At 39.7% G+C, this 24,022-nt stretch overlaps 1 protein-coding gene across 2 annotated transcripts; it reads left to right on the forward strand.

Annotated features, from left to right (window-relative positions):
• The first annotated feature begins 209 nt into the window (after positions 1-209).
• Positions 210-18,319, forward strand: bco2l (beta-carotene 15, 15-dioxygenase 2, like). Of its 2 annotated transcripts, none has more exons than XM_058636989.1 (12): positions 210-361; positions 8,722-8,899; positions 9,306-9,517; positions 10,758-10,873; positions 10,972-11,074; positions 11,163-11,303; positions 13,891-14,051; positions 14,665-14,835; positions 16,036-16,173; positions 16,441-16,623; positions 16,794-16,904; positions 17,309-18,319. In XM_058636989.1, the coding sequence occupies exons 1-12, from the start codon at positions 211-213 to the stop codon at positions 17,423-17,425; spliced, it is 1,782 nt and encodes a 593-aa protein (XP_058492972.1). In that variant the 5' UTR covers position 210; the 3' UTR covers positions 17,426-18,319. The 2 variants fall into 2 exon arrangements, with proteins under 2 accessions (XP_058492972.1, XP_058492973.1); XM_058636990.1 differs by lacking the exon at positions 210-361 and adding an exon at positions 5,693-5,759.
• Positions 18,320-24,022: the final 5,703 nt, after the last annotated feature.

A 24,022-nucleotide genomic window follows, 5' to 3' on the forward strand; every position in this document is an offset into this window, starting at 1 on the left:
TTAAAACCCGGTTGTAACATATTTTGTTTGCTTGACTCTGAAGTTGTTATTGCATCTTATCTTTATAACTTCAAAGGTTTGTCTGATTCTGCTCAGCAGTTACAATCTAAAGCTGAACAACAAGCTGCTGGAAATAAAAACAGGCATGAAAAGAGTTTCTGCATTGAGAAACAGGCGGAGGACGGACACAATGTTTCCTGTTGTAGTTTTATGGGAGAGAGAGTGAGAGAAAGACAGAGAGCGAGGCTGACTGCATTAGTCATGACTCTGTGGAAGATTAGGAGGAACCTTTTCGTGGGCACTTTCTGGCGTTTTCAACCAAGGATGCAGACAGTGACGTCAGACTCTCCCCACTCCACAGGTGAGCATGCAGAACGTTCTGAAGGGCTGATTCTAAGTCCATATTCCAACAATCTCGCTTTGCCCGTGTCGCACTTATAGTTCCGCCTTCACTCTGTCAGCTGTAACATGAGACGCACCACTCTCTGTGCGGCACAGGAATGTTGTCAGGTGACACAGAAGCACACGACGCTTTCTGTGCTGAAAAACCGCTGATTGGCAGAGTTTTTAACTTGTAAATAAAACTTGGGGCTTTAAAACTTCACATCTGTCTTCATCGTCCATTATTTCCTCCACAACAAGATGTCTTTGTGTTGAAGTTGTGTCTTAAAAAAGTGGCTTCTCTACATGTTTGTCGAACAGGAGGTTTGGTATCAGGGCATTAATCTTCTTTATGTTATGTACAAACAGTGACCGACAGAGACATTCACAGACTTTGGTCCACACTAAAAGCATATAAATGTGAATGTGTGTGTGACACACCCTCAGCCCCAAGAATGTTGTTTCAATTTGACATGATTTTAATCTCTTGAGCTTATTCCTTTTTTGGTTATTGATTTGGACAAATGTAAGACCTATTATTTTTTCAGTCCTCATTTTTAAACACTTTTTGAATCATTAAAAAAATGTCGGTTTGTATCACTTTAAAGGTACTAACTTTAAAGTTACAAACTACAACTTTAACTTGTTTTCTTTGGTTGACGTATTTTGGTTGTGAATTGTAGTTAGCATCGTTGATACTAAGTCGTGAGATACTAAGTCATTATATGAGATAGTAAGTCAGTAAAACCCCATGTCGCAATGGGATTACCTGTATAAATAAAGGTAGAAAAGAGAGCTACTAAGTCAAAATTATGAGATGCTATGTTATTATTCTGAGATGCTAAGCTATTAAGTGGTAAGAAATGGCGTATGAAAGCACACATGGAGTGTTGAATACATTAGTCTTATTTATTCAGTTTTAAATGTGATTGGTGGTGTTGTGGCTGGCTATGAAGGAAACAATGAAAGGGAGAAAAAACGAAATCTAACATTAAAAAAAAGAGTCAATTTGAAAGCCCTGCTCTCCTAAATCTGCTCCCCTTACCACATAAATATGTTTACATACGCTTAGATTCAGTCTGTTATGTTCTGAAGTGAGGTTTACTGGTTTCACGGCAGAGTGAGAATGAGTGAAACCCTCGGGGAGTTTGGTAACATACACACTTTAACTTTCTCTGCCTATCGGAGCAGATGCTGAACTCTGAGTGACACTGTGTGTAAAGTTTATGCTTGGTTTATATCACTTTGAGGCAGTAAACACTGTACCGGTCATTGCTATTCTCCGTGTGGAGCAAAGGCAAAAGATTTTGCAATAATGTGTAAATATTATTGTGGCGGGTTTGGAGCCGTTGGCTGCAGTCAGCTGTAGGGTTTTGAATGCTATAGTGAGGTGGTTCTTTTTTGATTTGCAACAAAAGTCTAATTTCGCCACTAACATCCATAATATTACGCTTGCTGGCCTTTAAAAATATACAACTGCGTTTCCCAGTGGCTGCTTTATTTGCAGGTGGTGTAAATCCAAACACTGGCTGCCTGATTTTGATTTGCTTTTATCATCATCCTTTCCTGCTGACGTTAACATCCCCCCGTCGCCACTTCCCAGTTGTTACGGCATATGTTTATTTCATTTTGATGCCTCTGCTTAGTGCAGTTTCAATCCGCCACTTCTCGACAGTCATCCTGTAAATACTCCCGGGTCGGAAATTATAATGACTTTAATTAAATCCTCCGAGCAGATCATGACCTGACTGGTTCGTGTACAGGTCTTGTATGTACTTGTCAAAGTTTCCATTTCTTTCGTGATAAGTGGGAGCGGGAGTAGTGGGACTGAGTGCAGCCTGTCACGTCACATAGAAGCCGTGTCAAAAGTGTGTGAAAAACTGATTACTGCTTTAACAACTTACAATTTACAATTTATCTGATGGGTGTTCTTGCAGGGCTGGCCCAAACCTTCATGGGGCCCTGAGCAGAATTTGATTAGGGGGGGACCACCACCTCAAAATAGCCAGTGCTCGACTATTATTGATCCCACAGTATCACTTATAATTATAGAGGGATACTGAGGCTTTTTAATGTTTCCCTATTGTCTGGTTTTGTGTATGCACCTGTGTATACGGTCTAAAGTCTCTATTGTTACCTCTTCACTTTCTGTTGAAAGAGGTCCCAGACTTTTAGATCCCCTTATGTTTTTTGCTGTAGCCGCCTTATTTTTTATTATATTACATATTTTATTATATTTTCATGTCATAGTTAATCACATTATTTTCATTCTTTTATTTATTTGGGGGCTCCACATGTGTCTTGGTTTGTTTTATGCGCTTTCTGTCTGAAATTAAACGGAGGCTGCCTCCAAAATAGTTTGTGGTCTGGCCCCCGGCAGGTATGAAACTCAATAAATATCAGAGGCAAGCATTTCATTACCATCTTGTCCACATTTATCAGTTCCCTCTGTTACTTTCGATTTATTAGTCCGTCTATTTTTACACTCAGAACTCAGAACTATTGTTCTTTTGCTCTGGCACATTTGTCATAGTTAAACACAAATCTCTGTCTACGTGGTTTATTTTGGTTGTGGAGTCACCGCATCTGTTTCAGATTTACGCCGCTTGTTTTTTCTGTGCAGGGTTACGTGGCATAATTGCTCTGCACACAGTGTCATAGAATCAAAGGCGACGCTCATCAGAACTTGACATTATTATTTGACAGAATATCGTATTTAACAGGCAAATAAATATGCATGAAAAATAACAACCATTACCTTCTTTTTGTTTCCACATGTATTTTTTATTAACGATATATCGATTACCCACGGAGTCTCATGGTGAATTTTCAGGCTCAAAAGGAAAAAGGAGCTGCAAAATGTTCAATTTATGTAAAACAATTCAGCACAACTGATGATGCTATGACCCACAAATTGCAGGAGCCAGACAATAACTAGTGAGATTAGATAAAATCAGCCAATGTGCACAGACTTCATGACTATGTGTAAAGCTAAAGGTCATCTGCAGGAACATCACTGTATAATTGTTCTAAAATACAGCGGTAACAAAGACGAGTGCATACTACCTACATTTAAAATCAAAAAAATACTTTGATCTTGTATGATTGAGTGTCGTATGATAATGATTTCCATGTTATTATTTGCTATTTTTGGAATACTCCATTTTTTGCTCTTCTATATTTAATTCTTATGGCTTCTATACATTAATTTTTATTTTTGTTTGCAACAATAATAAATCTGCACTACTGTGTAATACATGTCATACTGTGCACATTAACCAACTGATAACCTGCATCATATGAGCCACAGCAATTGGCACATCTGTTCCAAATGGGGGCTATAATTATAAATGTCCTTTTCTTTGAGTCGTGCTGTGTCCTTTTATCCTCTGTTGTATAAATGAGCACGTTTCAAGTCTGACCGGACTGTGATTGACCTGAAAGCTGATTCAAATGATTTTATTCTAAAAAATACATAAAACAAAAATAATGGTGTTGGTTATATCATCTCCAAACGTTCACAGTAACATTTTTTAAATGAAGTGTTTAAAAGTCTAACTGTGGTTGAAAACACCTTTTCTAAATGGGTGTTTGGGGAATTATTCATATCTGTGTGCAATTATTATAATCTGTGTGATCCAAATTTGAAATTGGAACTCTTCTTCTTTTGTAATTATAATAACATTAGGATGGAATGAATGTAGCAGTGCAAGTACTTTTGCCCTTTTTTTTTTTTTACAGGCTTATTATCCTCTTTACCTTCCAGCTGACCCAGCCTCATGTAACATCGGGCTGAGTTGTCCTGGCCTTGACTTGCCTCAGACTTATCTGCTTAGCATGCTTTTATCAAAGAAAGCTACATGACCTGTAACATAATTTGTGCAGTAATTTGTACCTCCACCAGCAGCACAGAACATAAAAAAAAACACCTCAGTAACTCCTCATGTCTTAAACAAGGTCCACCAGCGTCACTGAATCTATACAGGAAAGCCTTATGGAGCGACATGAGAGAGGCTACATAGGTGCTGAAATTGTGGTGCATTGAGTCTCCCCAGTCGATATGCACATATTCAATCTGCTGCAGCGTTTTGTCGCCTGTGTGATTGTTCAGCAGGCTTCACTCTTTCGCTCTGCTGAGTTACCACATTTGCATCAGCATCTTTGCATTCATTTCTCTCTTTTTGTCAAAGTTTGGCGTTAAAGCTGTGGTGCTTAACTTTGCATGGTTTGGTAAAAATTAAAGCATTTTTCAAATGAGTTCATACAATGTTGTTTAAGTCTGTGCGCAAGGTAAAAACATGACTCACTCTGTGTCACTGAAAACCTTATGAAACTTTGCACAAAAATTTTAAATATTATTTGAATGAATTTACCCAACTCCACAACTTTTCCGCCCCCTAATAAGATTTTCTCTATTTATGAACACATGTTTAAGGCCTTTGGGAAAGTCAGATTCTCAGAAAACTTGACAGATTTGAAATAATTCCTTAAGTTACCTCCCTTAGGACTGGGCGTGGCATACTGGCTCTATAGCGCCCCCCTCATACATTTTGGCCTCCCATCACAACGTAGTTGATCCAGTATTCATAGAAAAAAGCACAAATGGTGGAGACTCCCGAAGTCATGTTGGGGCCACGAGGGCCATTTCCGAACTCTGTTATCGCTTTTGGACCTTTTCTTTCAGGACCAGTAGTCCTCATGGAGACCAAAACCTGGTCCCAATGTGGCAGACCACATTTCTGAGGAACTGGTTGAGTTTAGGGCCGAGATTTGATTTGGGGGTAGGGCCAGGTTACAGTTAGGTATAAATTGGTAATGGTGATAGTAACACAAAGTAGGATTTGCTCTCTGGTTCCCCCTACAGTTTGTAAACTGTATTTTTTCTTTTCTCTTCTAATGCACAACCCATGTCTTCAGACCAGTGTGCAGTCCTAGTTTTGTTTAGTCACAGTAACTGATCGGCTTTTTATAATCAAGTGAATAATTGAACACTTATGCATCCATCCTTTGTTTTGATGAGGATGTGGTCCTTGGATGCATATAATGAACCAGGGGCTGCGTTTGTGATGAATGGATTTTGTGCTCTATTTATAAACCATTTCTCTCTTTCTCTGTGTGTGTGTCAGAAAAGCCCTCAGCTGTGAGAGCAGTGTAACTTGATTTGAGTGACACCGTGGTGGCTGTGGGTTGGTCTGGGATTGGTTCATCGTCAACAATGTTCTGTAGTGTTTACTGTGTGTTATTACTTCCCCAACTTGGCATCGCTCCAAGGGTTCAAAGGTTTTCCTCGGGGCTTGTATAAAACCCTCTGCTTTGGTCTGATCAAATATGTGGGAACGACGCCATGTCCACAACCACAGAGCCTCAGACACACAGCAGTGAGTAGACACCACTTCTGGATTTTCCTTTTTTGTGTGAGTGTGTTATTAGTTATTTTGGAGGAAAGACATGATTTTTGTGAATACTTGTTATCATTGAAAAAAAGCGTTGTATTTTAAATGGCAACTTTCCCATTATAAAAGGGACCATACACAGAAAAACAAACTCCAGGAGATTGGTATAGTCATAGTGCTATTTGTTTCATTTAAAGAAAATCAGAGCTGCTGCAGTTACACAAAGACACAGTGGCATTTCCTATTGTCCCTGCTTTAAGGTCTCGAGTTGAATTAGAGCTGGAGAGGGAATATGCACAACGTCTCATTAGCAGCGTTTAGTCATTCTCAGCTGCTAACTAATAGGAGAAAACTGGTTGACAGTTCCTTTCATGGTTTAAAAAGAAAAGACAAGAGCAGAAATTAAAAAGACTTGCAGGAAAATAACGGCTAATTCTAACAAGGTCATTTACTCGTATACATGATGTTGGTGCCTCGAAGAAAACAAGTCATTAAAGCATGAGTTGCTATAAATATACTACTGTTGCAAAAAAACAAAAAGAGGGGGGAAAAGACAGATAAAAAAGCAATACCTGAAGCTATTATCCACAACAGCTCTGAGCTCATCACTGCTTTGTTATCAAGAGACTCAAATCTGAATGCAGCAGAAGAAAACTACACAAAATCAACCCCCGCCGCACACCCCACACACGTACACGCACCTAAAAATGACAGCACACATTCAAGCTTCATTTGCGACGCTGTAGTAATCACAATCAAAACTCACAAAGTCAACACTGTACGAGACAGTTAAACCCCTACGGTGGTTATCTCTCCGCTGCACATTCTTGCTTTTATTGTCCGCCGCGCTCCAGTCACGGGAATGGACAAAATTCCGCCCTACTGCTGATTGGCCGCAATAACAGCTCACATATATTGAGGAAAAACTTGGGCTCAGCACGGGGCTCCATATTGACCCGCATTGATTTGCGTTCGCTAATCACGTAACGCTCATATATATTTTACAGTCTCCATTATGTGTGAGATACGAGGTAATGAAGGGGAATTGGTTATTGGATAACAGATAAGACAGTAGATAGTGCAGGTGTCATTCATAGTGCACGGCCCCCAGAGAGCCATGAGTTCACACAGGCAGGAGCTGTTCAAGCTGTAATGTAATGGGGCGTAATGTGATCTCACGGAGCCATTTTAGGTCACTCGCAGAGTCTGAATGTTTAGATTGAGCGTAATACTGCCACGAATGGGGGCGACGGCGGCTCAGTGGTAGTGAAGGGTGTGGGTTCGATTCTCAGTTCTTGTAGTTTGCATGCTGATGTGTCCTTGGGCGGTATTGCTCCTGAGCGTGTGAAAACTCTATATGAATAAAATAAGCCTCATATCTGGGTGATTTGTCTTATTTTTTTGTCTAAAAAAGAAAAATAATGTAGTTTGAAGAAAACACAAATGACTGCAGGGCCACGGAGCACCTTATCTGGCCAGTAGGGGGCCAGTCAAGTAACCCTAACCCTTTATATTGCATTAAATATATTATGATGATATATATTTCTTAGAATTTCAAAATAAAAGTGTCTGTGTTGATATGGAATGATAAATAGTTCACAATAAAAATGTATGTAAGAAATAAACAGAAATAACTCCATTATTACTTGATATTAAGTACTAGGCCATATGAAATCGATTAAAGACCACAACTTTGAGACCGCTGCTTTAAGCTTTAATTGCCAGTAAAAAGCTCAAATAAAACTTTTTATGTGGTGTTCACTGCTGGTGTGTATCCAGTTTGTGTTAAATACAGAAATCAAATTTACTAACACAGATTGCTCAAGTCAACTTTATTTCTAGAACACATGTTTTACAAAGCTTTGGAAAGTAAAAGGGAATGAGGGAACAAAACATAAAAACAATAAATACATAAAAGTAATAATTGGTTAAAAAATTGGTGTATATATTCTTAAAGTCATCTTAATAATATAAAGGAAGACTAATTTTATGTTAATATTTCTTACATGACAGAAGTTCAGGATTACATTTTGGCCTGTTTTTCTTCCCTCATTTTAAATCATTTAAAAAAGTGGCATATTCTGAAAGTGGCTGCAGATTATCAAGCAAAAGTTGCTGACCCCATTGGCAGATTATTTCACTTTCAGAATATTTGGCTAATTTCAAATAGGGCCATTTTTTTCAGTGTGCAATATAGAAAATGCACTGTGAACGTGAGAGTGAATGGGTGAAGCAGCTCCGAGTGGTCATCAAGACAAGAAAAAATATAAATAATACTGACCTTTTACTGTTTACAGATGTGTGAATATCTACATGGATTCATACAGAGATTTATTCAGACATTTGCTTACATTACAATTATCTTATAATTAGACTGTATTCATTTGATTTATCATAATAAAGATATGTCACATGCTCATTCATGTCCTTAAAAGGACACCTGTGTGGAGAGAGGGTAAAGTTGTGGGGTCAAAAGTTCAGCCACTGCTTAGGATTCCCCCCGCGATGAGGAGTTCCTCTCTGATTGATCTTCACACATTCTTCACAGTCTTCTCTGATTAAAATTTAAATTGTATTCGAGCATCAAAAGTGAAAAACCACAGCACACTGAAGGTTTTATTCATGAGTGAACAAACGCGCTGCACTCGCGGGGGACAAATGTTTTACAGCTGAGCTGAACTGCAGATCACGTGACCAATCACAGAGTCTGACTCCTTATTTGGGCAACATCTGAGTGGAAAGAAACTTTCCCAAAATACATACCAAACGTCAATAATATTTCACTGGCTCCAGAATCGTTACACGTGTTTGAGATATTAGAGGAGAATGAACGTCTGGTTACAAGAATAGATTTTTATGACTCTCCTCTCCTCTCCTCTCCTCTCCTCTCCTCTCCTCTCCTCTCCTCTCCTCTCCTCTCCTCTCCTCTCCTCTCCTCTCTCCTCAGTGTCCAGCAGGCAGCGATGTCCACAGGCCAAGGGGCTGGAGAGTGTGGCCCCTCTGGTGCGGACTGGGGAAGAAACTCCTGATCCCATTCCTACCACAGTCAATGGAACCATTCCAACATGGATCAACGGGAGCTTCCTGAGAAATGGTCCTGGGAAATTTGAGTTTGGGAAAGACAGGTATTTCCAAAACAACATTGAGAAAATACTCTTATAGAAATATAACATTTAGAGCATGGATAATATAGTAGAACAGCAACTGATTCCGTAATTAGGAGCAAAAATTATTGTCACGATCATTGACTGAGAAGATAAATGGACAAACTCCCATTTTTAAACCTCAAAATTCTCGCTATTTTGGTGTTAAATTGACTTTTTATTGTTACTTGAACACGATTAGTTTGTACCATTTAAATGTTACACACTGGGCCTTTAAGGCCTTCAGCCATGACAAATGACTCTTTTCCTCAAAATGATGATTAAAGAATAAGATATTTTCCCTCTAAAGTTGGAATTCCTGGTGTCTACTGTCTACTTTGACTCACACAAATACAACTGTGTGTGTGTTTTTTTTAAATGTTGTTAGGTACACCCACTGGTTTGACGGCATGGCCATGATGCACCGGTTCCACATCTGTGACGGCCAAGTCACGTACTGCAGCCGCTTCCTGCGAAGTGACTCATTCGTCCAAAACTCGGAGAAGAATCGCATCGTGGTGTCAGAGTTCGGAACACTGGCCATGCCTGATCCCTGCAAGAACATCTTTGCCCGCTTCTTTTCGCGATTTCAGATTCCCAGTACGTCTCTCTCTTCTCCTCATGCTGCATATTCTATTTCTTGTTTTGACTCTAGATGCTGCTGCACTGTGCATCCCGTCTGCAGGCTAATGAAAGCTGATGTTTCATTATCATATGTGTGTGTGTGTGTGTGTAGTTTGGACCTTTACTGTCAGGACCAGAAGTCCTTGTGGAGACCAAAGCCTGGTCCTAATGAGGCAGACCCCATTTCTGAGGAATTGGTTAAGTTTAGGGCTAAGATTTGATTTTTGGGGACAGGTTAAGGTTAAGGTTGGGCATTAATTGGTAATTATTAAAGTAACATTGCTCTCTGGTTCCCCCTACAGTTGGTAAATGGTATTTATTTTGTTTCAAAAAGATATTGCCCTTGGTTAAGTAAACATCGGAGAGTGAAACCCTGACCAATATTGTCCCATGTCCAGCCTCGTATTCTATAACTCTCTCCATAACCCACTTTATTTTTGTTGGGGGGGGGGGGCATAGTGCCAATACAGGTGATGCAGACCAGCCCTGTTGTAAGTTGATGTACCAGCAAAATAATCTTGGACGCATAGGAAAGGATGGATTGGATTGAATGTAACGGATTAAAAAACACTTTTACAATCTCCATTATGGGTGAGATATGAGATAATGAAAGAGAATTGGTTATTGGTTAACAGATAAGACAGAAGCTAGTGCGGGTGTTATTCATAGGTCAAGACCCCAGAGATCCATGAGTTCCCACAGGCAGGAGCTATCAACACTGTCATATAATGTAGCGTAATATACGGGTGCCTAGAGTGGCTAAGGTCGCTATAATGTGTTTCCATTGTGTTATCGCAGGATCACGGAAAAATAATCTTGTTATCAGGGTTATAACGGCCTGTTATCTTGTGTTATCACGACATAACAAGGCTCTTTTTTTTGCGATAACAAGATAAATGAATTATCTTGGGATAACAAGACTCCTTTCTCTTCTTCTGGTGGTGTTAAAGCTTGACTGTAGTCGAAATCAGTCCATTATCGCAAGGAAACCCCATTTTAAAACCAAAAAATGAAGCTGGTCCAGACATTTTCCACAGCCAGTAAGCAGTACAAATGTACTGTAAATTATAAAAGAACTATACTTGAGCGAGCAATAATGTTTTTCATATTAAAATATATATTATATACTCTATAATATTGGTCATACCGTGGTCCTTCACTCACCTGAAGTTATTTATTTATTTCTTGTGTCTCTTACATCTGCACGTGTGAACAGAGACCACAGATAATGCCAGCGTGAACTTTGTCAAGTACAAGGGAGACTATTACGTCAGCACAGAAACCAACTTCATGCGGCGAATAGATCCACAAAGTCTGGAGACAAAGGATAAGGTCAGTAAATGTGTCAGCCTGAGGAGGAAATGTGAGGAACACGACTGGACTGATGATGATGATGAAGGTAACAAAGTTGTTGGTGCTGTCTGTTAAAGGTGGACTGGAGTAAATTTGTTGCGGTTAACGCAGCTACAGCTCACCCACATTACGACCGCGAAGGGGCCTCGTACAACATGGGCAACTCGTACGGCAAAAACGGTAACTTTCACTCACTACTTATTTACTTGCTCTGCACTGTACACAATGTACAACACATATCATGTTTACTTTTGGGGGCATCCTACAGGTTTCTTCTACACCATCATCCGTGTGCCTCCTCCTGACGACAATGCAGCAATGGGGGACTCAGCGGATCTGACTGGATCCAAAGTGGTCTGCTCCATCCCTGCAGCCGAACCCAGGAAACCCTCCTATTATCACAGCTTTGGTAAGAGGAAACCCTCCTGAAGCTGTGCTGTTCGAAAATCCACGCAATATTTTGGGCAGCTTGCTCTTTGCTGGCTGTATTCATAAAAAGTGAAGTTTGGTGGATAGTAGTTGTGCCCTGGGATACCAAAAGAGTTTGGACAAGCAAACAGAACATTTCACCGGATCATCAAAGATCTTGAGGAATGGAGTTGGATCACTGCCACAAAACACACTGAAAGCAAAACAGAGTGATAAGGTTACACAACCGTCCATCCATTTTCTACTGCTTTATCCTCCACAGGAGGGTCGCGGAGGGTGCTGCGCCAATCTCAGCTGACGTAGGGTGATAGGACAGTCCATCGCAGGGCCATATATAGAGACAAACACTTATAAACCTTAATATCCTGTTTATTTTCCAAGCTTTCATTGCGATTTTGAGGCGTTCTCCCAACAAGGATGAGGGACACTTTATCAGAAAGTTGAAGATGTCAGAAAACTGAAAGGGTCATCTTTATTCCGTCAAGTCAAGTTTCCGTGATATACTTCATCGATCTCTGTGGATTAAAATTCACAATGAACTCTGACAGAGTTTAATTTTGCAGAACCTTTTCGTGTCACATGACATCTGGAGCTCTGTTACAACAGTCTTAATAAGATGCATTAGGACCTTCTTTTTTATAAATAGTCTGAACACTGGCCATATTCTGTAGAGGAATTAAGGAACTCTCAAAGAGTTTCTTTTTTTGTCCCCACTGTCAGGACAAGTCTTCTTCACTGAAGGAGAACATCTCATTATTAATTGCTAATTTGAATTCCAGTCTTGTGCTTATTCCCTTTGTCAATCACAGCTCCTTTGTCTCACTATCTTTCTCGGTCTACAAATCTGCCTCTGACTCACGCGCAGAAACAAGCGCTTTCTCCTCTGCTTTGTGAGAGCACTGGTGCCACGATACGCACAGCTTGTGTAACAGTGTTCTGCTGTCATAACAACATGTTTTGCTTTCATCTGTATGTTATTCACTCAGGGACGTTTTTGCATGTAGTGTTTTCACGTAGTTGCAAATTAACCCGCCCGTTTTTGAAGTCTCATATTCACAATTGGACCAGCACATGACATTTTTTTTTTTTTAAACGATAATTTACAGATGTCACCGGCAAACAGGCATCATTAAACATAATTCAAAACATTGACATCTTGTTCTTTTGAAGAAAAGGAGCAACTAGCAATTGAAACCATTGACTCCTCTGGAGGATGTTTACTGACATTATAAACCGGGTCATTTTCACATGGAAAATGGAGCTCTTTTTGCAACCAGTGGAGTCGACCCCTGTTGGTTAATTGCTTCTTCTCTCCTACTTTTGAGGCTTTTTTATAGTCTCAGTCTAGAACCTACCATATACATACACTTCTATAGCTTTTTGATGATGGCTTTCATGTATTTATACACTATTTTTATTGAAAATACTGTGTATTATAACAGTGTAGCGCAGATACAAATGTTGGGGAGACGGACCATTAGTATTATTAATATACTAAATTATGTATAGTCGATTAAATCTGATAGATTTATTTAACTTCACTTACTTTTATTGCCTTTTCTGTTACTGTTAAAATATTGTATGTTGGTTATTATTTCTATTGTATATAATTCTTTGTTTTTGTTATTTTTATTTAACCTTTATTTAACCAGGAAAATCCCATTGAGATTAAGAACCTCCTTTTTTATGGGAGCAACTGCAAAAAATGTGTTACTCCACAGTTACACAGTTAAAACACAAAAAAATAAAATAATCCAGATTAAAAAAAAGTGCATGTTGTGGATTCCTCCTCAATAATTCTCTGCAACATATTCAATGCAAAAGGCGCAGAATGGACAAAAGCCCTTTTACCCAATAGCATACTGTTGGGTAAAATTATATTAGTATACTCAATTTCTTTACATGGGTTCTGTAGCTGTAACAAAAACAACGGCTGCCCTGATCAGCCATCGGCCGTAGACAAACCCGTATCGGTCGACCTCTAGAAACACGACTTCATCGCTCTGTCTGACTGAATGCTCTGTTCTTCCGTTCGTGTTCTTTGTCCTGCACCAGTTCCCTGATTACAACTCAGTCTATATTTCCAGCAGACCACCATTGCTCTGCCAGACAGTCTGGCACCGAGGAATTACACAAGCGATGCAACATCTTACAGTTATACAAGGCATCATGTGATCCGCGAATTGCACTGATGACTTTATACACTCATCTAATTTAAATGTATTTTCCCCCTCCATGACACTGCAAAGCTACAATATGATCAATGATGTATGATGAACGAGGGAAAGAAAAGCACTCAGAGAGTGCAAACATCCACTGAGACTACTCGTGAATCCGAGTCTGAATCATCACTAAAACGTAATAATTTCTTCCGTGGGCCATAACCTACATCCCCGGGGAATTTCTTCCAAATCCGTCCTTTATATTTTTTTGAGTGATGCTGCAGACAAGCAGACAAATAGGGTCAAAAAACATAACCTCCCTGGAGGAGGTAAAAATATCACATAAATATGTTGAATATGATGAGTCAACTTGAGTTTTCTGTGCGTATGTCTCCTCTTCTCCAGTCATGTCGGAGAACTACATCGTGTTCATCGAGCAGCCCATCAAGCTGGACCTGATGAAGTTCATGCTGTACAGAATCCAGGGGAAGAGTTTTCACAAAGCCATGACCTGGGAGCCTCAGTATCAAACCATCTTCCACCTGGTTAACAGACACACAGGCGAGGTGTGTGTCTTACACTACACAAACACACACACACGCACGCAGATAATAAACAACAGTACATTTGAGAGGATTTCCCGTATTCATGAAATTAAAATAAGGCGATAAAAAAAGCAGCTTTGTTCCTGCAGCTATTGCACATTTAAACAAATAATAACTGCACATTATCCATTCATTTGGTTTTTATCATTTTTATTCCTACTTAATTCATTTTTTTTTACTTTTATTCTTGTACTGGTTTCAGTGGTTCTGTTTACTATCACGGCTCGTTTAGTGAAGCCTGAAGCACTTTTTAATCAAACTATTTAGTGTTTTACTAAGGTTTAGTATGATTTTTAGTTCACAAATTTGTTATGTCTGTCATGGATGTTGTTGAAGGATGTTATTCACACTTGAGTCGCACTCAAAATAAAAAGTGTTTCCGATAAATTTTTATTCTCAATTTCCTCATCTCATGACACAGAGAACCCATTATAACAAACTCCCAGAGTGTGAAGGTATAACACTGTAAGCAGCCGTGCCGAGTGTTAATAACAAATCATTTTCCACGCTCTGTCTGACCACAATACTAATTTTATTTTTTTTAATAAATCTGTTCTGAATCTTGGTCCAACAGCGGAGCAAAGTGAAGTACACCGCAGCACCAATGTTCACGCTGCATCAGATCAACGCGTACGAGGACAACGGGTTCTTGGTTATGGACATGTGCTGTGGCGAAGAGGGACAAGTCATCGCAGACTTCACACTGGAGAACCTCCGCAGAGAGTCAGGGGAGGAGATGGACAAGGTAACTACTCAATTACATACAAAAGACAAAGCACTAAAACCTCATCTGTCCTTCAGACAAAAAGGAAAAGCACAGACGATGAACCAGCAAAGACACCTTCTAAGGCCCAATGTGAATGGGCTCTTTCTGGCAAAGGAGCACACAGCGCAGCACAGATATGGTGAAGACGCCTATTCAAGCATAGGTGGACTCAAAATGTATACTGCACTTCTTATACCCACAGAGACCCAAACAGTTGTTGGTGGTACAGTGGATTGGTAGAAGGCGAACAGGTTTAAAAACACGTCAATAGTGATGTTTAATAAATTTCAGTGATCTTGAGACTTGCTGCACTAACTATTCCATGTAGAACGTTGCCTCAAGGATAGCGTTATTGTTCCTTGGTGGAATAAAGATTGTTCTAGAGCAGTGGAAAGGAGAAATGTGGGTAAGAATCCCACTCTGGACGAGTAGAAGAGGTACATCAATCATTTCCTTGCCTTTGGCACAGTTTTGGTATTCATGCAACAGCTCTATAGGTGGGAATGTAGATTATCCGAGGCCACCATTGAATCTCTCACTGTGCAGCCTGTTGGAAATTATTATTAGAAGAATAAGAAGAGACAGAGTGTCCACAGACATGGACCATGTACCTGTCTCTGAGTGAAGGTTTCTACCTGCAGCTGTAGATGATCTGCGTCAGCTCCTGCATGAGCAGATCCGTCTTCTCAGCAGAGAATCGTTCACTTCACTGCATTCACTATTTAAATTTCAAATGTCTCAGACACAGAGCCACCTGGCTTTTAAAAAGGGAATAACAAGTGAAACTCTGATTGTCTTGATTAATGTAACACCACAAATACGCCTATAAACAATTCAGACTCTATATAGAACCTTTGAACCTTGTGCTTCACTTTGCTCCAAGATTACATGCCATGTAACTTACAATACGCCCCAATCCACTAGTGCCGACCATGTGCTATAGATGTTTACGTGCTTCATGTTCTTACATCCATCTTTAAGCAGAGGCAGTCCTGCTGTGTCAGATGAACATGTGAATTAGTTCCTGATGGAACATCTCTCTGATTTGCCTTTAGTCGAAGCACACTTTTCCAAAACACCTCACAACAATACTGCTGCTGCTCTGAGTTCTGTCTGATTGCCCTGCCCTGAGGTTGTGAGTCTATTAAATTTTCATACCTCTCTGATTTCTTTTGGCAGTTTTACAATGCGATGTGTAGAAACCTTCCAAGGAGATACATCCTGCCCCTGACTGTGGATGAAAAAACTCCAGCGGACCAAAACCTTGTCACTCTGCCAAACTGCACAGCCACAGCAAAGAAGACAAAACCAGGAGAGGTAGGAAGAACGATTAAAGAATAGCTGTACATTATAGTGTGATGTGGTATTCTTGGAATCACGCACACATCAATGCCTTATAACCGCAAGGGTACATATTCCTCTCACTGTAATTATCCAGCATGAAGAGAAACTAAAGGTATACTTTCTGCAAGATGGTAATTTCACGACTTCCTGCAGATAACATTGTTAAAATGAGAGTTCACTGTGTGACTGAGCAACTGCCTTTCAGCAGTTAAGTCCCTCGCTTTTCCTGTGACACTACAGGTTCTCATGACCCACGAAGAGCTTCATGACGACCAGCTGCTGCAGTACGGCGGCCTCGAGTTCCCTCAGATCAACTACGCTCAGTACAACGGCAGACCGTACCGCTACTTCTACTCCTGTGGCTTTGGACATGTCTTCAGCGACTCTCTGCTCAAGATGGATGTTCACACCAAGGAGCTTAAGGTCGCTTATCAATCAAAGACTACTAGACAGAGCTTATTGTTATCAGGGGTATTAACACATCAAAGCTGTTTCTCTATCGTTGAGTGTGGGGGCAATAGGTTAGGAGTTGGTTTAAGGACATGAAGCAGCTCAGAGTGAAAGCAGGCATTTATGTAATCTTCCCTTTGTAGGTGTGGCGGCATCCCGGCTTGTTCCCGTCTGAGCCTGTCTTTATTGCTTCGCCCAATGCTACTGAGGAAGATGATGGAGTGGTTATGTCAGTCATCATCACACCCAGAAAAGTAAGTTAGCAACAAGAACCAACCTTTCATAACAATGTGCATGAGAGGCAGCAAACATTAACTTCAACAGCAGTTTGGGGCAATTTTAGACTTTTTTGTTCGTCTTGGGCTGTGACATCTTTCCACTAAGTTACGTGAAATTTGGTGCACCTCAGTTTCTGCTTTGTCCTACCTGGTTTCACCTTTGGGGGCACTACCGAGCCATTTTGCACCAATTTTACATATTTCCATTACTTTATAATAACACATTTCCGCAGTTCTGATTTGTGTGCCAATTTTTGTCCATTTTCACCGACATTTACTACTTCAGAAATGCAGTCTTTGGTGAGAGTGCTCGGGGCCTAAACAGCTAAATATGAAAATCTTTAACTGTGAATAACTTATCCACTCTTCTCTGTTTCTAGGAGAAAAGTACATTCCTACTTGTCCTGGATGCCAAGACCTTCACTGAACTGGCCAGAGCTGAGGTCCCTGTCAATATCCCATACGGGACCCATGGTGTGTTTAACGAGATGGGCTAGGTGGGATAGTGTTTGCAACTGTGGGGCAAATTGCTGAAACCCAACCTGCAACCGGCCACTTTATCCCCCAGAAAAAGAATATCTGTGTCCAAAAAACCGCTGAACTGTGAAAGAAGAAAAGAGCAGGGAACAACCTCCAGATTCATGCTATGTTTTTGTGCCACCTTGATAGAGACAGGTGCATGTGCTCACTGTGTGCTGCCAGTACAGTCACTAACAAGGCAGAGAGCCCAGCGTGGCTTTAGCAAAGTTTGTCCTCAATGTGTAAGATTCTGAAAACCAGATTCGTCGAAGGACCAACACTTGATGTGGAATACATTTAGAAAAGAACATGCATGGAAATCAATACAGACATTAAAATAAAATCAATTTCACTCTTTTTTTCCCCCGCACTGTTAAAACCTGAGGTGTTTTAGCATCATTGTGCCACTGGAAACGCTATACTCCCAGTGAGGACAGAACAGCACTTAGGATACATAAAAATGCATCAGAGGAAATTCAATTTCTGTCAAAGTAATGTGATAGAAATGGACAATGTCTGTAATGCCTGGAAAACAAATGGATCTAAATGGTAAATAGCCACCAGAAAGTCTGGCAGAGGTCACAATCAGAAAAGTGGTGCTTTTTATACGGTGAAAACCACCTTAAACTAATTTCACTGTTATACATCAGCGATGGCACTTCAAGACCTTTTGTTTTGTAATAAAATGTGAGTTAAACTGAAAAGTGCAGAATGTGACACACAGGCCTCATGCAGAATGTATGAAATAACCGTCTCTACAAGTGATTTTATTACAAAGGTCATTTTCAGGGACCTAAAAATGGACCGGTTTGAATTTACTCTGATACAGGCTTAAAGTGTGAATTTCACAATAAATGACATTATTATCATTCCACAGGCTTCAACTCTATTATTTCACAATATACAGTCATACATTTTTGTGTTTTATTGTGAAATCAACATTAATTGTGTGGCTGTTAGATGAAACTAAGTCAAAGTATAACATATTATGGCAACATCGTTGTGACATTATAATCGAACAAAGTATTTATATAGGAAAATACTGCTGTAATATATGGCATTACCACTGTGGTAATACAGTAAAAACTGTATTCATAAAAGAACATGCTGACAAATCACAGTAACATATGGCATTACCACTGTAATAATACAGTAAAAACAGTATTTATATGGAAAATACTGCAAAAATACCATAATATGGCATTTCCATTGTGTAGTTACAGTCAAATACGGTATTTATACAAAAAGAAATACTGCTGAATCCCAGTAATATACTATATTTACATAGTGAAATATTGGTGAATCACAATCACAGTCATATATGGCATAACTTTGACATTACACCCACAGCTGTCAATTTACTATAAAATGATAGAGTAACCTTCTGTGAAACTTCTAAAACATGGTACTATACTGTAAATACACACACATTTGCGGTGAAAGTAATTCAACTTGTAGCCAGAAATTTGCTGTTAATGTCAAATATATTGCACTGTGCAAAAGCTGAGATGTTTCAAACATATTATGTTTAATGCATTTCCCTGCCCTTTATCAGTCTTTCAAAATTGAATTTTGCTAAAACATTCAACAGTGGGAGAGAGGTATTTTGCAACAGCATGTCCCTACTGTCTATAATTTATAACGACACATCCAGGCAGAGGGTTCACTGCTCCATTTATTACACTGAACTGAATTAAATGGAAGCAATAAAGCTATTCTAGCATATGTTTTAATAAATTTGATACTGGGCATTAACATAACTTGTGTTTTTGTCTTGTTTTTCTATCCAACTGAGGCGCCGTCTCCTCATAAACATGCGGCCCAGGTCTCCCAAGATACACATTAATTAGCTCATAATTCCTGATCTAATCAGTCATGCTTAACTCCTCTGTGTGTGCTGTATGTGTACGTATGAGTGTGTGCATATTATTCACTTTCATTACTTTCTCCAGCAGGCATGACCAACAGATATGGAAAGATACAGTGACCTTTGCCCTCTCGAGATAAAATTTTGTTTGCAACGCGCTGAGGCGGAGCAAATCCTTATCAGCTTTTAAAGTTTAAAAGTACAATGGAATGAGCAATTAAGGTGGAGGATGGAGGATGGTGGCGTTTTCCCAGATAGTTACCAATGACGGCCCAGTCGTAGCTACAGGAAACAAACAGTAACACAAACGGATGTGAGGTAGACTTATTAATCCGTTTTGCCTTTTCCAAATAAGTTCCAGACTTTTATTGTTGTTGTACAAGTTCAGCAAAATTTGGTGGCTGTCCTAGAGCAAGAATACACAAGAATACACAAAATTTTAACCAGATGAATAGAGTCAATAAAATACATAAATCACAGCCTGAAAACAATGTTGGTGGTCATTTTTCAATATTCCACAAACATGAAGAGTTCACTCGGTTCATGTTGCATTTATGGCTCTGGGAAGAAAGCTGTTTTTCATTAAGAAAACAGGAAAAACAGCTGTTGGAAATGCTGACTCAGCATTCCCCTTTATAAAGAAAACAATAGTTGGAAATGATAGAAATAAATTTTAACTCAATTATTGATTGATTTGTTCATTTCATGAAAGTGCATAACACAATAGTCAGCATTCCCTACTAATGAAGACAAGAGGAAAACGGTAGAGCGAAAGGCTGACTCACTATTCCGAAACTGAAGAAAACAGGAAAATTATATTTAGAAATTCTAATTTGGCATTCCTGATTAACAAAGAAAAGAGGAAAAGGATAGTTGGAAATGCTGACTCAGCCTTCTCGACTAATAAAGAAAAGAGGAAAAACTATCGCCCAAAAGGCTGACTCACCATTGCCAACTAATAAAGTAAACAGGAACTAAACAGCGAGAAATGCTGACTCACTCTTTTCAAATGATAGATCTGCTGTATTAGGATATTTATGTAAGTTCACACACTTTTTCTCTCAGAAACAAATGCTGCTAAGTGCACTTGAACATTATTATTTTTCTCATTCATTTAATGTGTTTACTGTTTTATTTAAATGTATGTATAAGTGCACTGCAATGCAGACACAACACGGAGAATGGAAAGACCATGAGTCGTTCCAGAACACCATTTATTATTACTCCACTCTTTGCTGGCTTGCGTCTATCACCCTGTAGCACAGACTTGGACCAACATTGCAGACTCGGACACAGAGTTTGAAGCAAAACACAGTCTGGAAAAATTCTAACTATCATGCAGAGGTACAAAAATGACAGACCAAGTCAACAAACTTTACAACCTTCTATAACACAAAAATGATAAGATCCTGACAAGAGACCAAGACAAACTGGCAAAGAGAGAGGAGCACAGAGACTTTATACTGTGAGGGGAGACAATTAGAAACAGGTGTTACACATTAGGACAGGTGCAGGTAATCAAAGAGGCGGGAAACACAGGAGGGCAGGAAGTGAAGACTTCAAAATAAAAGAGGACACACAAAACTAGTGATCATGAAAGTAGTATAAGACGTGGCACTTTCAAAGTTTTCAAAGTGACAGTTACAGACTTTCTGTACTCTTATTTGACTCTTGAGAGTGAGCCGGCTGTCTCACCAAGCACAAGTCATTATATTTTCTCTGACTCTTATATCATTATTTCATATCCCATGAATTCATAAAGATTATCATCTATATTCACCATATTAGACACACTTCTCAGAGGCAGTGGCTGATTTCCCTCAGTAGCTTGAACAATGTCTTTCTATATCCAGATTTGTCATTCCCTATCTTCACGGTCTTGAGCCGTCTTGCGAGGATGATGATGGCTATCTGACGAACAGTTTATATGCATCTGCGTGTGAGTGTGTGTCTGCCAGCCTTTTGTGCACAAAGGTATATGTTCATTTTTGAACGTGCGAGACTGCGGCGCTGTGCATGTGTGTGTGTGTGTGTGTTTCTGTGTGGGCTCTTTCTAATTGTTCATGCAAGAACAACTGCAAATGCTGTATGAAGTCAGAACGGAGCAATTACAGATCCTTGGAGAGGGGGAATCTACTTCAACAACAATTAACTCTTACCCTGGACCTCACAGGCTGTGAAGACAAAATGCAGAGTCGATTTTCCCATTACTATTACTATTATCATGGTTGGAGGTGATGTAGTGACTGGAAAAAAAAAATCACAATACAAATTTTGCCGATTTATTCACTGTATTTAAAGCTTCTGTTTCTTCATTTTAGTATTATTACAATTGTCTCGGTCCTCCCTCCTGAAACAACTGCTCAGGCAGTTGTAAAATTTCTCTAATTTATGCAACTGCTCTTCAGCAGTGTTTGAATTGCTTAATGCCTTCTTTGTTATCTGCTATAATAAAGAAGGGAGTTGGTGTAAAGACAGAAAATAACAGCTTGAAAGCCAAAATGGTTGCACTCTTGCATCAGAATATAAAAAAAACCAACAAAATGATAAAATATGAAATGGAATTTGTATGGATATGACACTGGAAAAACCCTCACTAATTATTTGCCATGAAGCCACAACCATTCTTCTTCTACCACTTTACCCTGCACATGAGAGTCACTGCCAATCACTGAATATTAATTAGTGGGCAAATCCCATTTCAAAGTTGGGACTATGAAAATTGGTTATTTACTAGCGCCTTTATTTAACAGACAAAAGGACCAACCAACAAACTTAATTTGACAAAACAAATTCACATAGGCAACCCTTTTCCAGGGTTTCTGGTTTCGAATCCCCGCCAGGTCAAGGGCTGGGATACCCCTGGGCAAGGTACCCAATCCCCATCACTCATTGTTAAGTGGACACTCTAAACTGACCCAGGCCATGGGGGACACATCTAGTGTACTCCTAGTGCCAGGAACAGCATCTGGCGTGATAACAAAAAAAGAAACTGTGCCAAATCCAATACTGTATGTAGCGACCCCTAGAGTTGGAGAAGCCAAAACAAAACATACAGGGCCCCCTTAGGTTTATATTCAAGTTGACAATATGGGTTCTAAGTGGGTTAGTCTATGTTATGGTTTCCATAGCGGCCCTCACCTCAAGCCCATGCCCACTTACTACATTTTCCAGCTGCTTGGGCCCTAAGTGGGTGCTAAGTGGACATGGGCTTGAGGTGAGGCAACAAGGGTGGGCATGTTGATCTGTGCAGCTTTTGTTGATTATAGTTTGGATGTTTTTTCATCTTTGGTACATACAATCTAATGTCCATTTCTCGCAGAACATGTTTCCTCTGCTTTTCAGTCCATCTCAGATGAGTTCAGGCCAGAGAATTCAGCAACACCTCTGCACATAATTGATACAAGGCTTCCCCTTTTGCATAATACCGTTTCAGGTTGCATTTTGGACTTTGGTTAAGTTAAGCAATGATTTTTCCCAAGCCCATGTGGCTACATCCATCACAGTAGTATAATATCACCTGAGGGCTGGATGTTCACACACATTCAGCTTGAGTTTCCACCTTTGGCCTTTACGCAACGAGATTTCCCCTGACTCCCTGAATCTTTTCACATTATGTACTTTAGATGGTGACAGACCTAATTGGGTTTCTTGCAATCCTGTGCTCTGCAACCTGGTTTTTGAACTGAATCAATTCTTTCACAAAGTTTGACACAGAGTGGCGAGCCATGACCCAACCTTGCCTGAAAAGCCTTTGGCGGATGCTCCTTTTATATAAAAAATGTATACCCGCATCTGTTACCAGTTAACTTGGTAATTGTGGAACCTTCCAGAATAGTGTTACTTTTATAAACGTTCCAGTTTTGCAAAATGTCCCAATGTAGTGGATGATTGCAAAATCAAAATCATCTGTCAGTGAAAACACTGAAAATATTTTCATTGCACTTTCATTGATTAAATAAACGTTCAAGTCAGTGCAGCAAATTATCTGGGCTTGGAACTGGCACTGGGTAACACTAGATGCAGATGCTGGGGTCAATTTTGACTCAGCTCGGCTCAAGTTAACGTTTTTCTTTGTGCCTTTTTGGTACCTGCTCTGGCGAGGTTCCAAGCGACCTGAGCCGATACGAAAATGTGATGTCAACAGACTGCCGGCCGCTGATTGGTCAGAGAGCGTAGTCATTGGAAGAGTCATGAGTGATGTCCGACACAAGAGTCAAACTGAACAACGGTCGTATTTCAGTTCAGTTCAGTGACTGTGTCAGGCAGGAAGTACTGAACAATTCCGTGAACAAATATTTTTAATTAACGGACTCATGATTCAGTACACCGAAAACAACTGCTAGTTTGGTAGTTTGGATGAGGTACAATGAAGTATTGGAACACAACATGTCTGATACCAAACTGAGTAGAGTAGAGCCGAGCTGTGTTAGAACTCTATAATGGAAAAGTGCAATGTCCAATTAACAATGAGCATTTTGGGATTGAGTATTTTGCGTTAGTATTTCCATTAGTGTTAAATACTAAAACCTGTAAGTACTGTAAATACTAAAAAAAAAAGAATCTGTAATGTGTGTTCCAACCTTTCTGTAAATGGGGTCTGAACATGTCAGGCGACTGGAATGCACCAGTCAGTGCCACATTCATGCAGGACAGATACATTTGTGTAGTAGTGGATGATGTTTTACAGTGTCCTAATAATGGCAGA

The sequence above is a fragment of the Solea solea genome, chromosome 8 (assembly GCF_958295425.1).
Source record: "Solea solea chromosome 8, fSolSol10.1, whole genome shotgun sequence".
NCBI lineage: Eukaryota > Metazoa > Chordata > Actinopteri > Pleuronectiformes > Soleidae > Solea > Solea solea.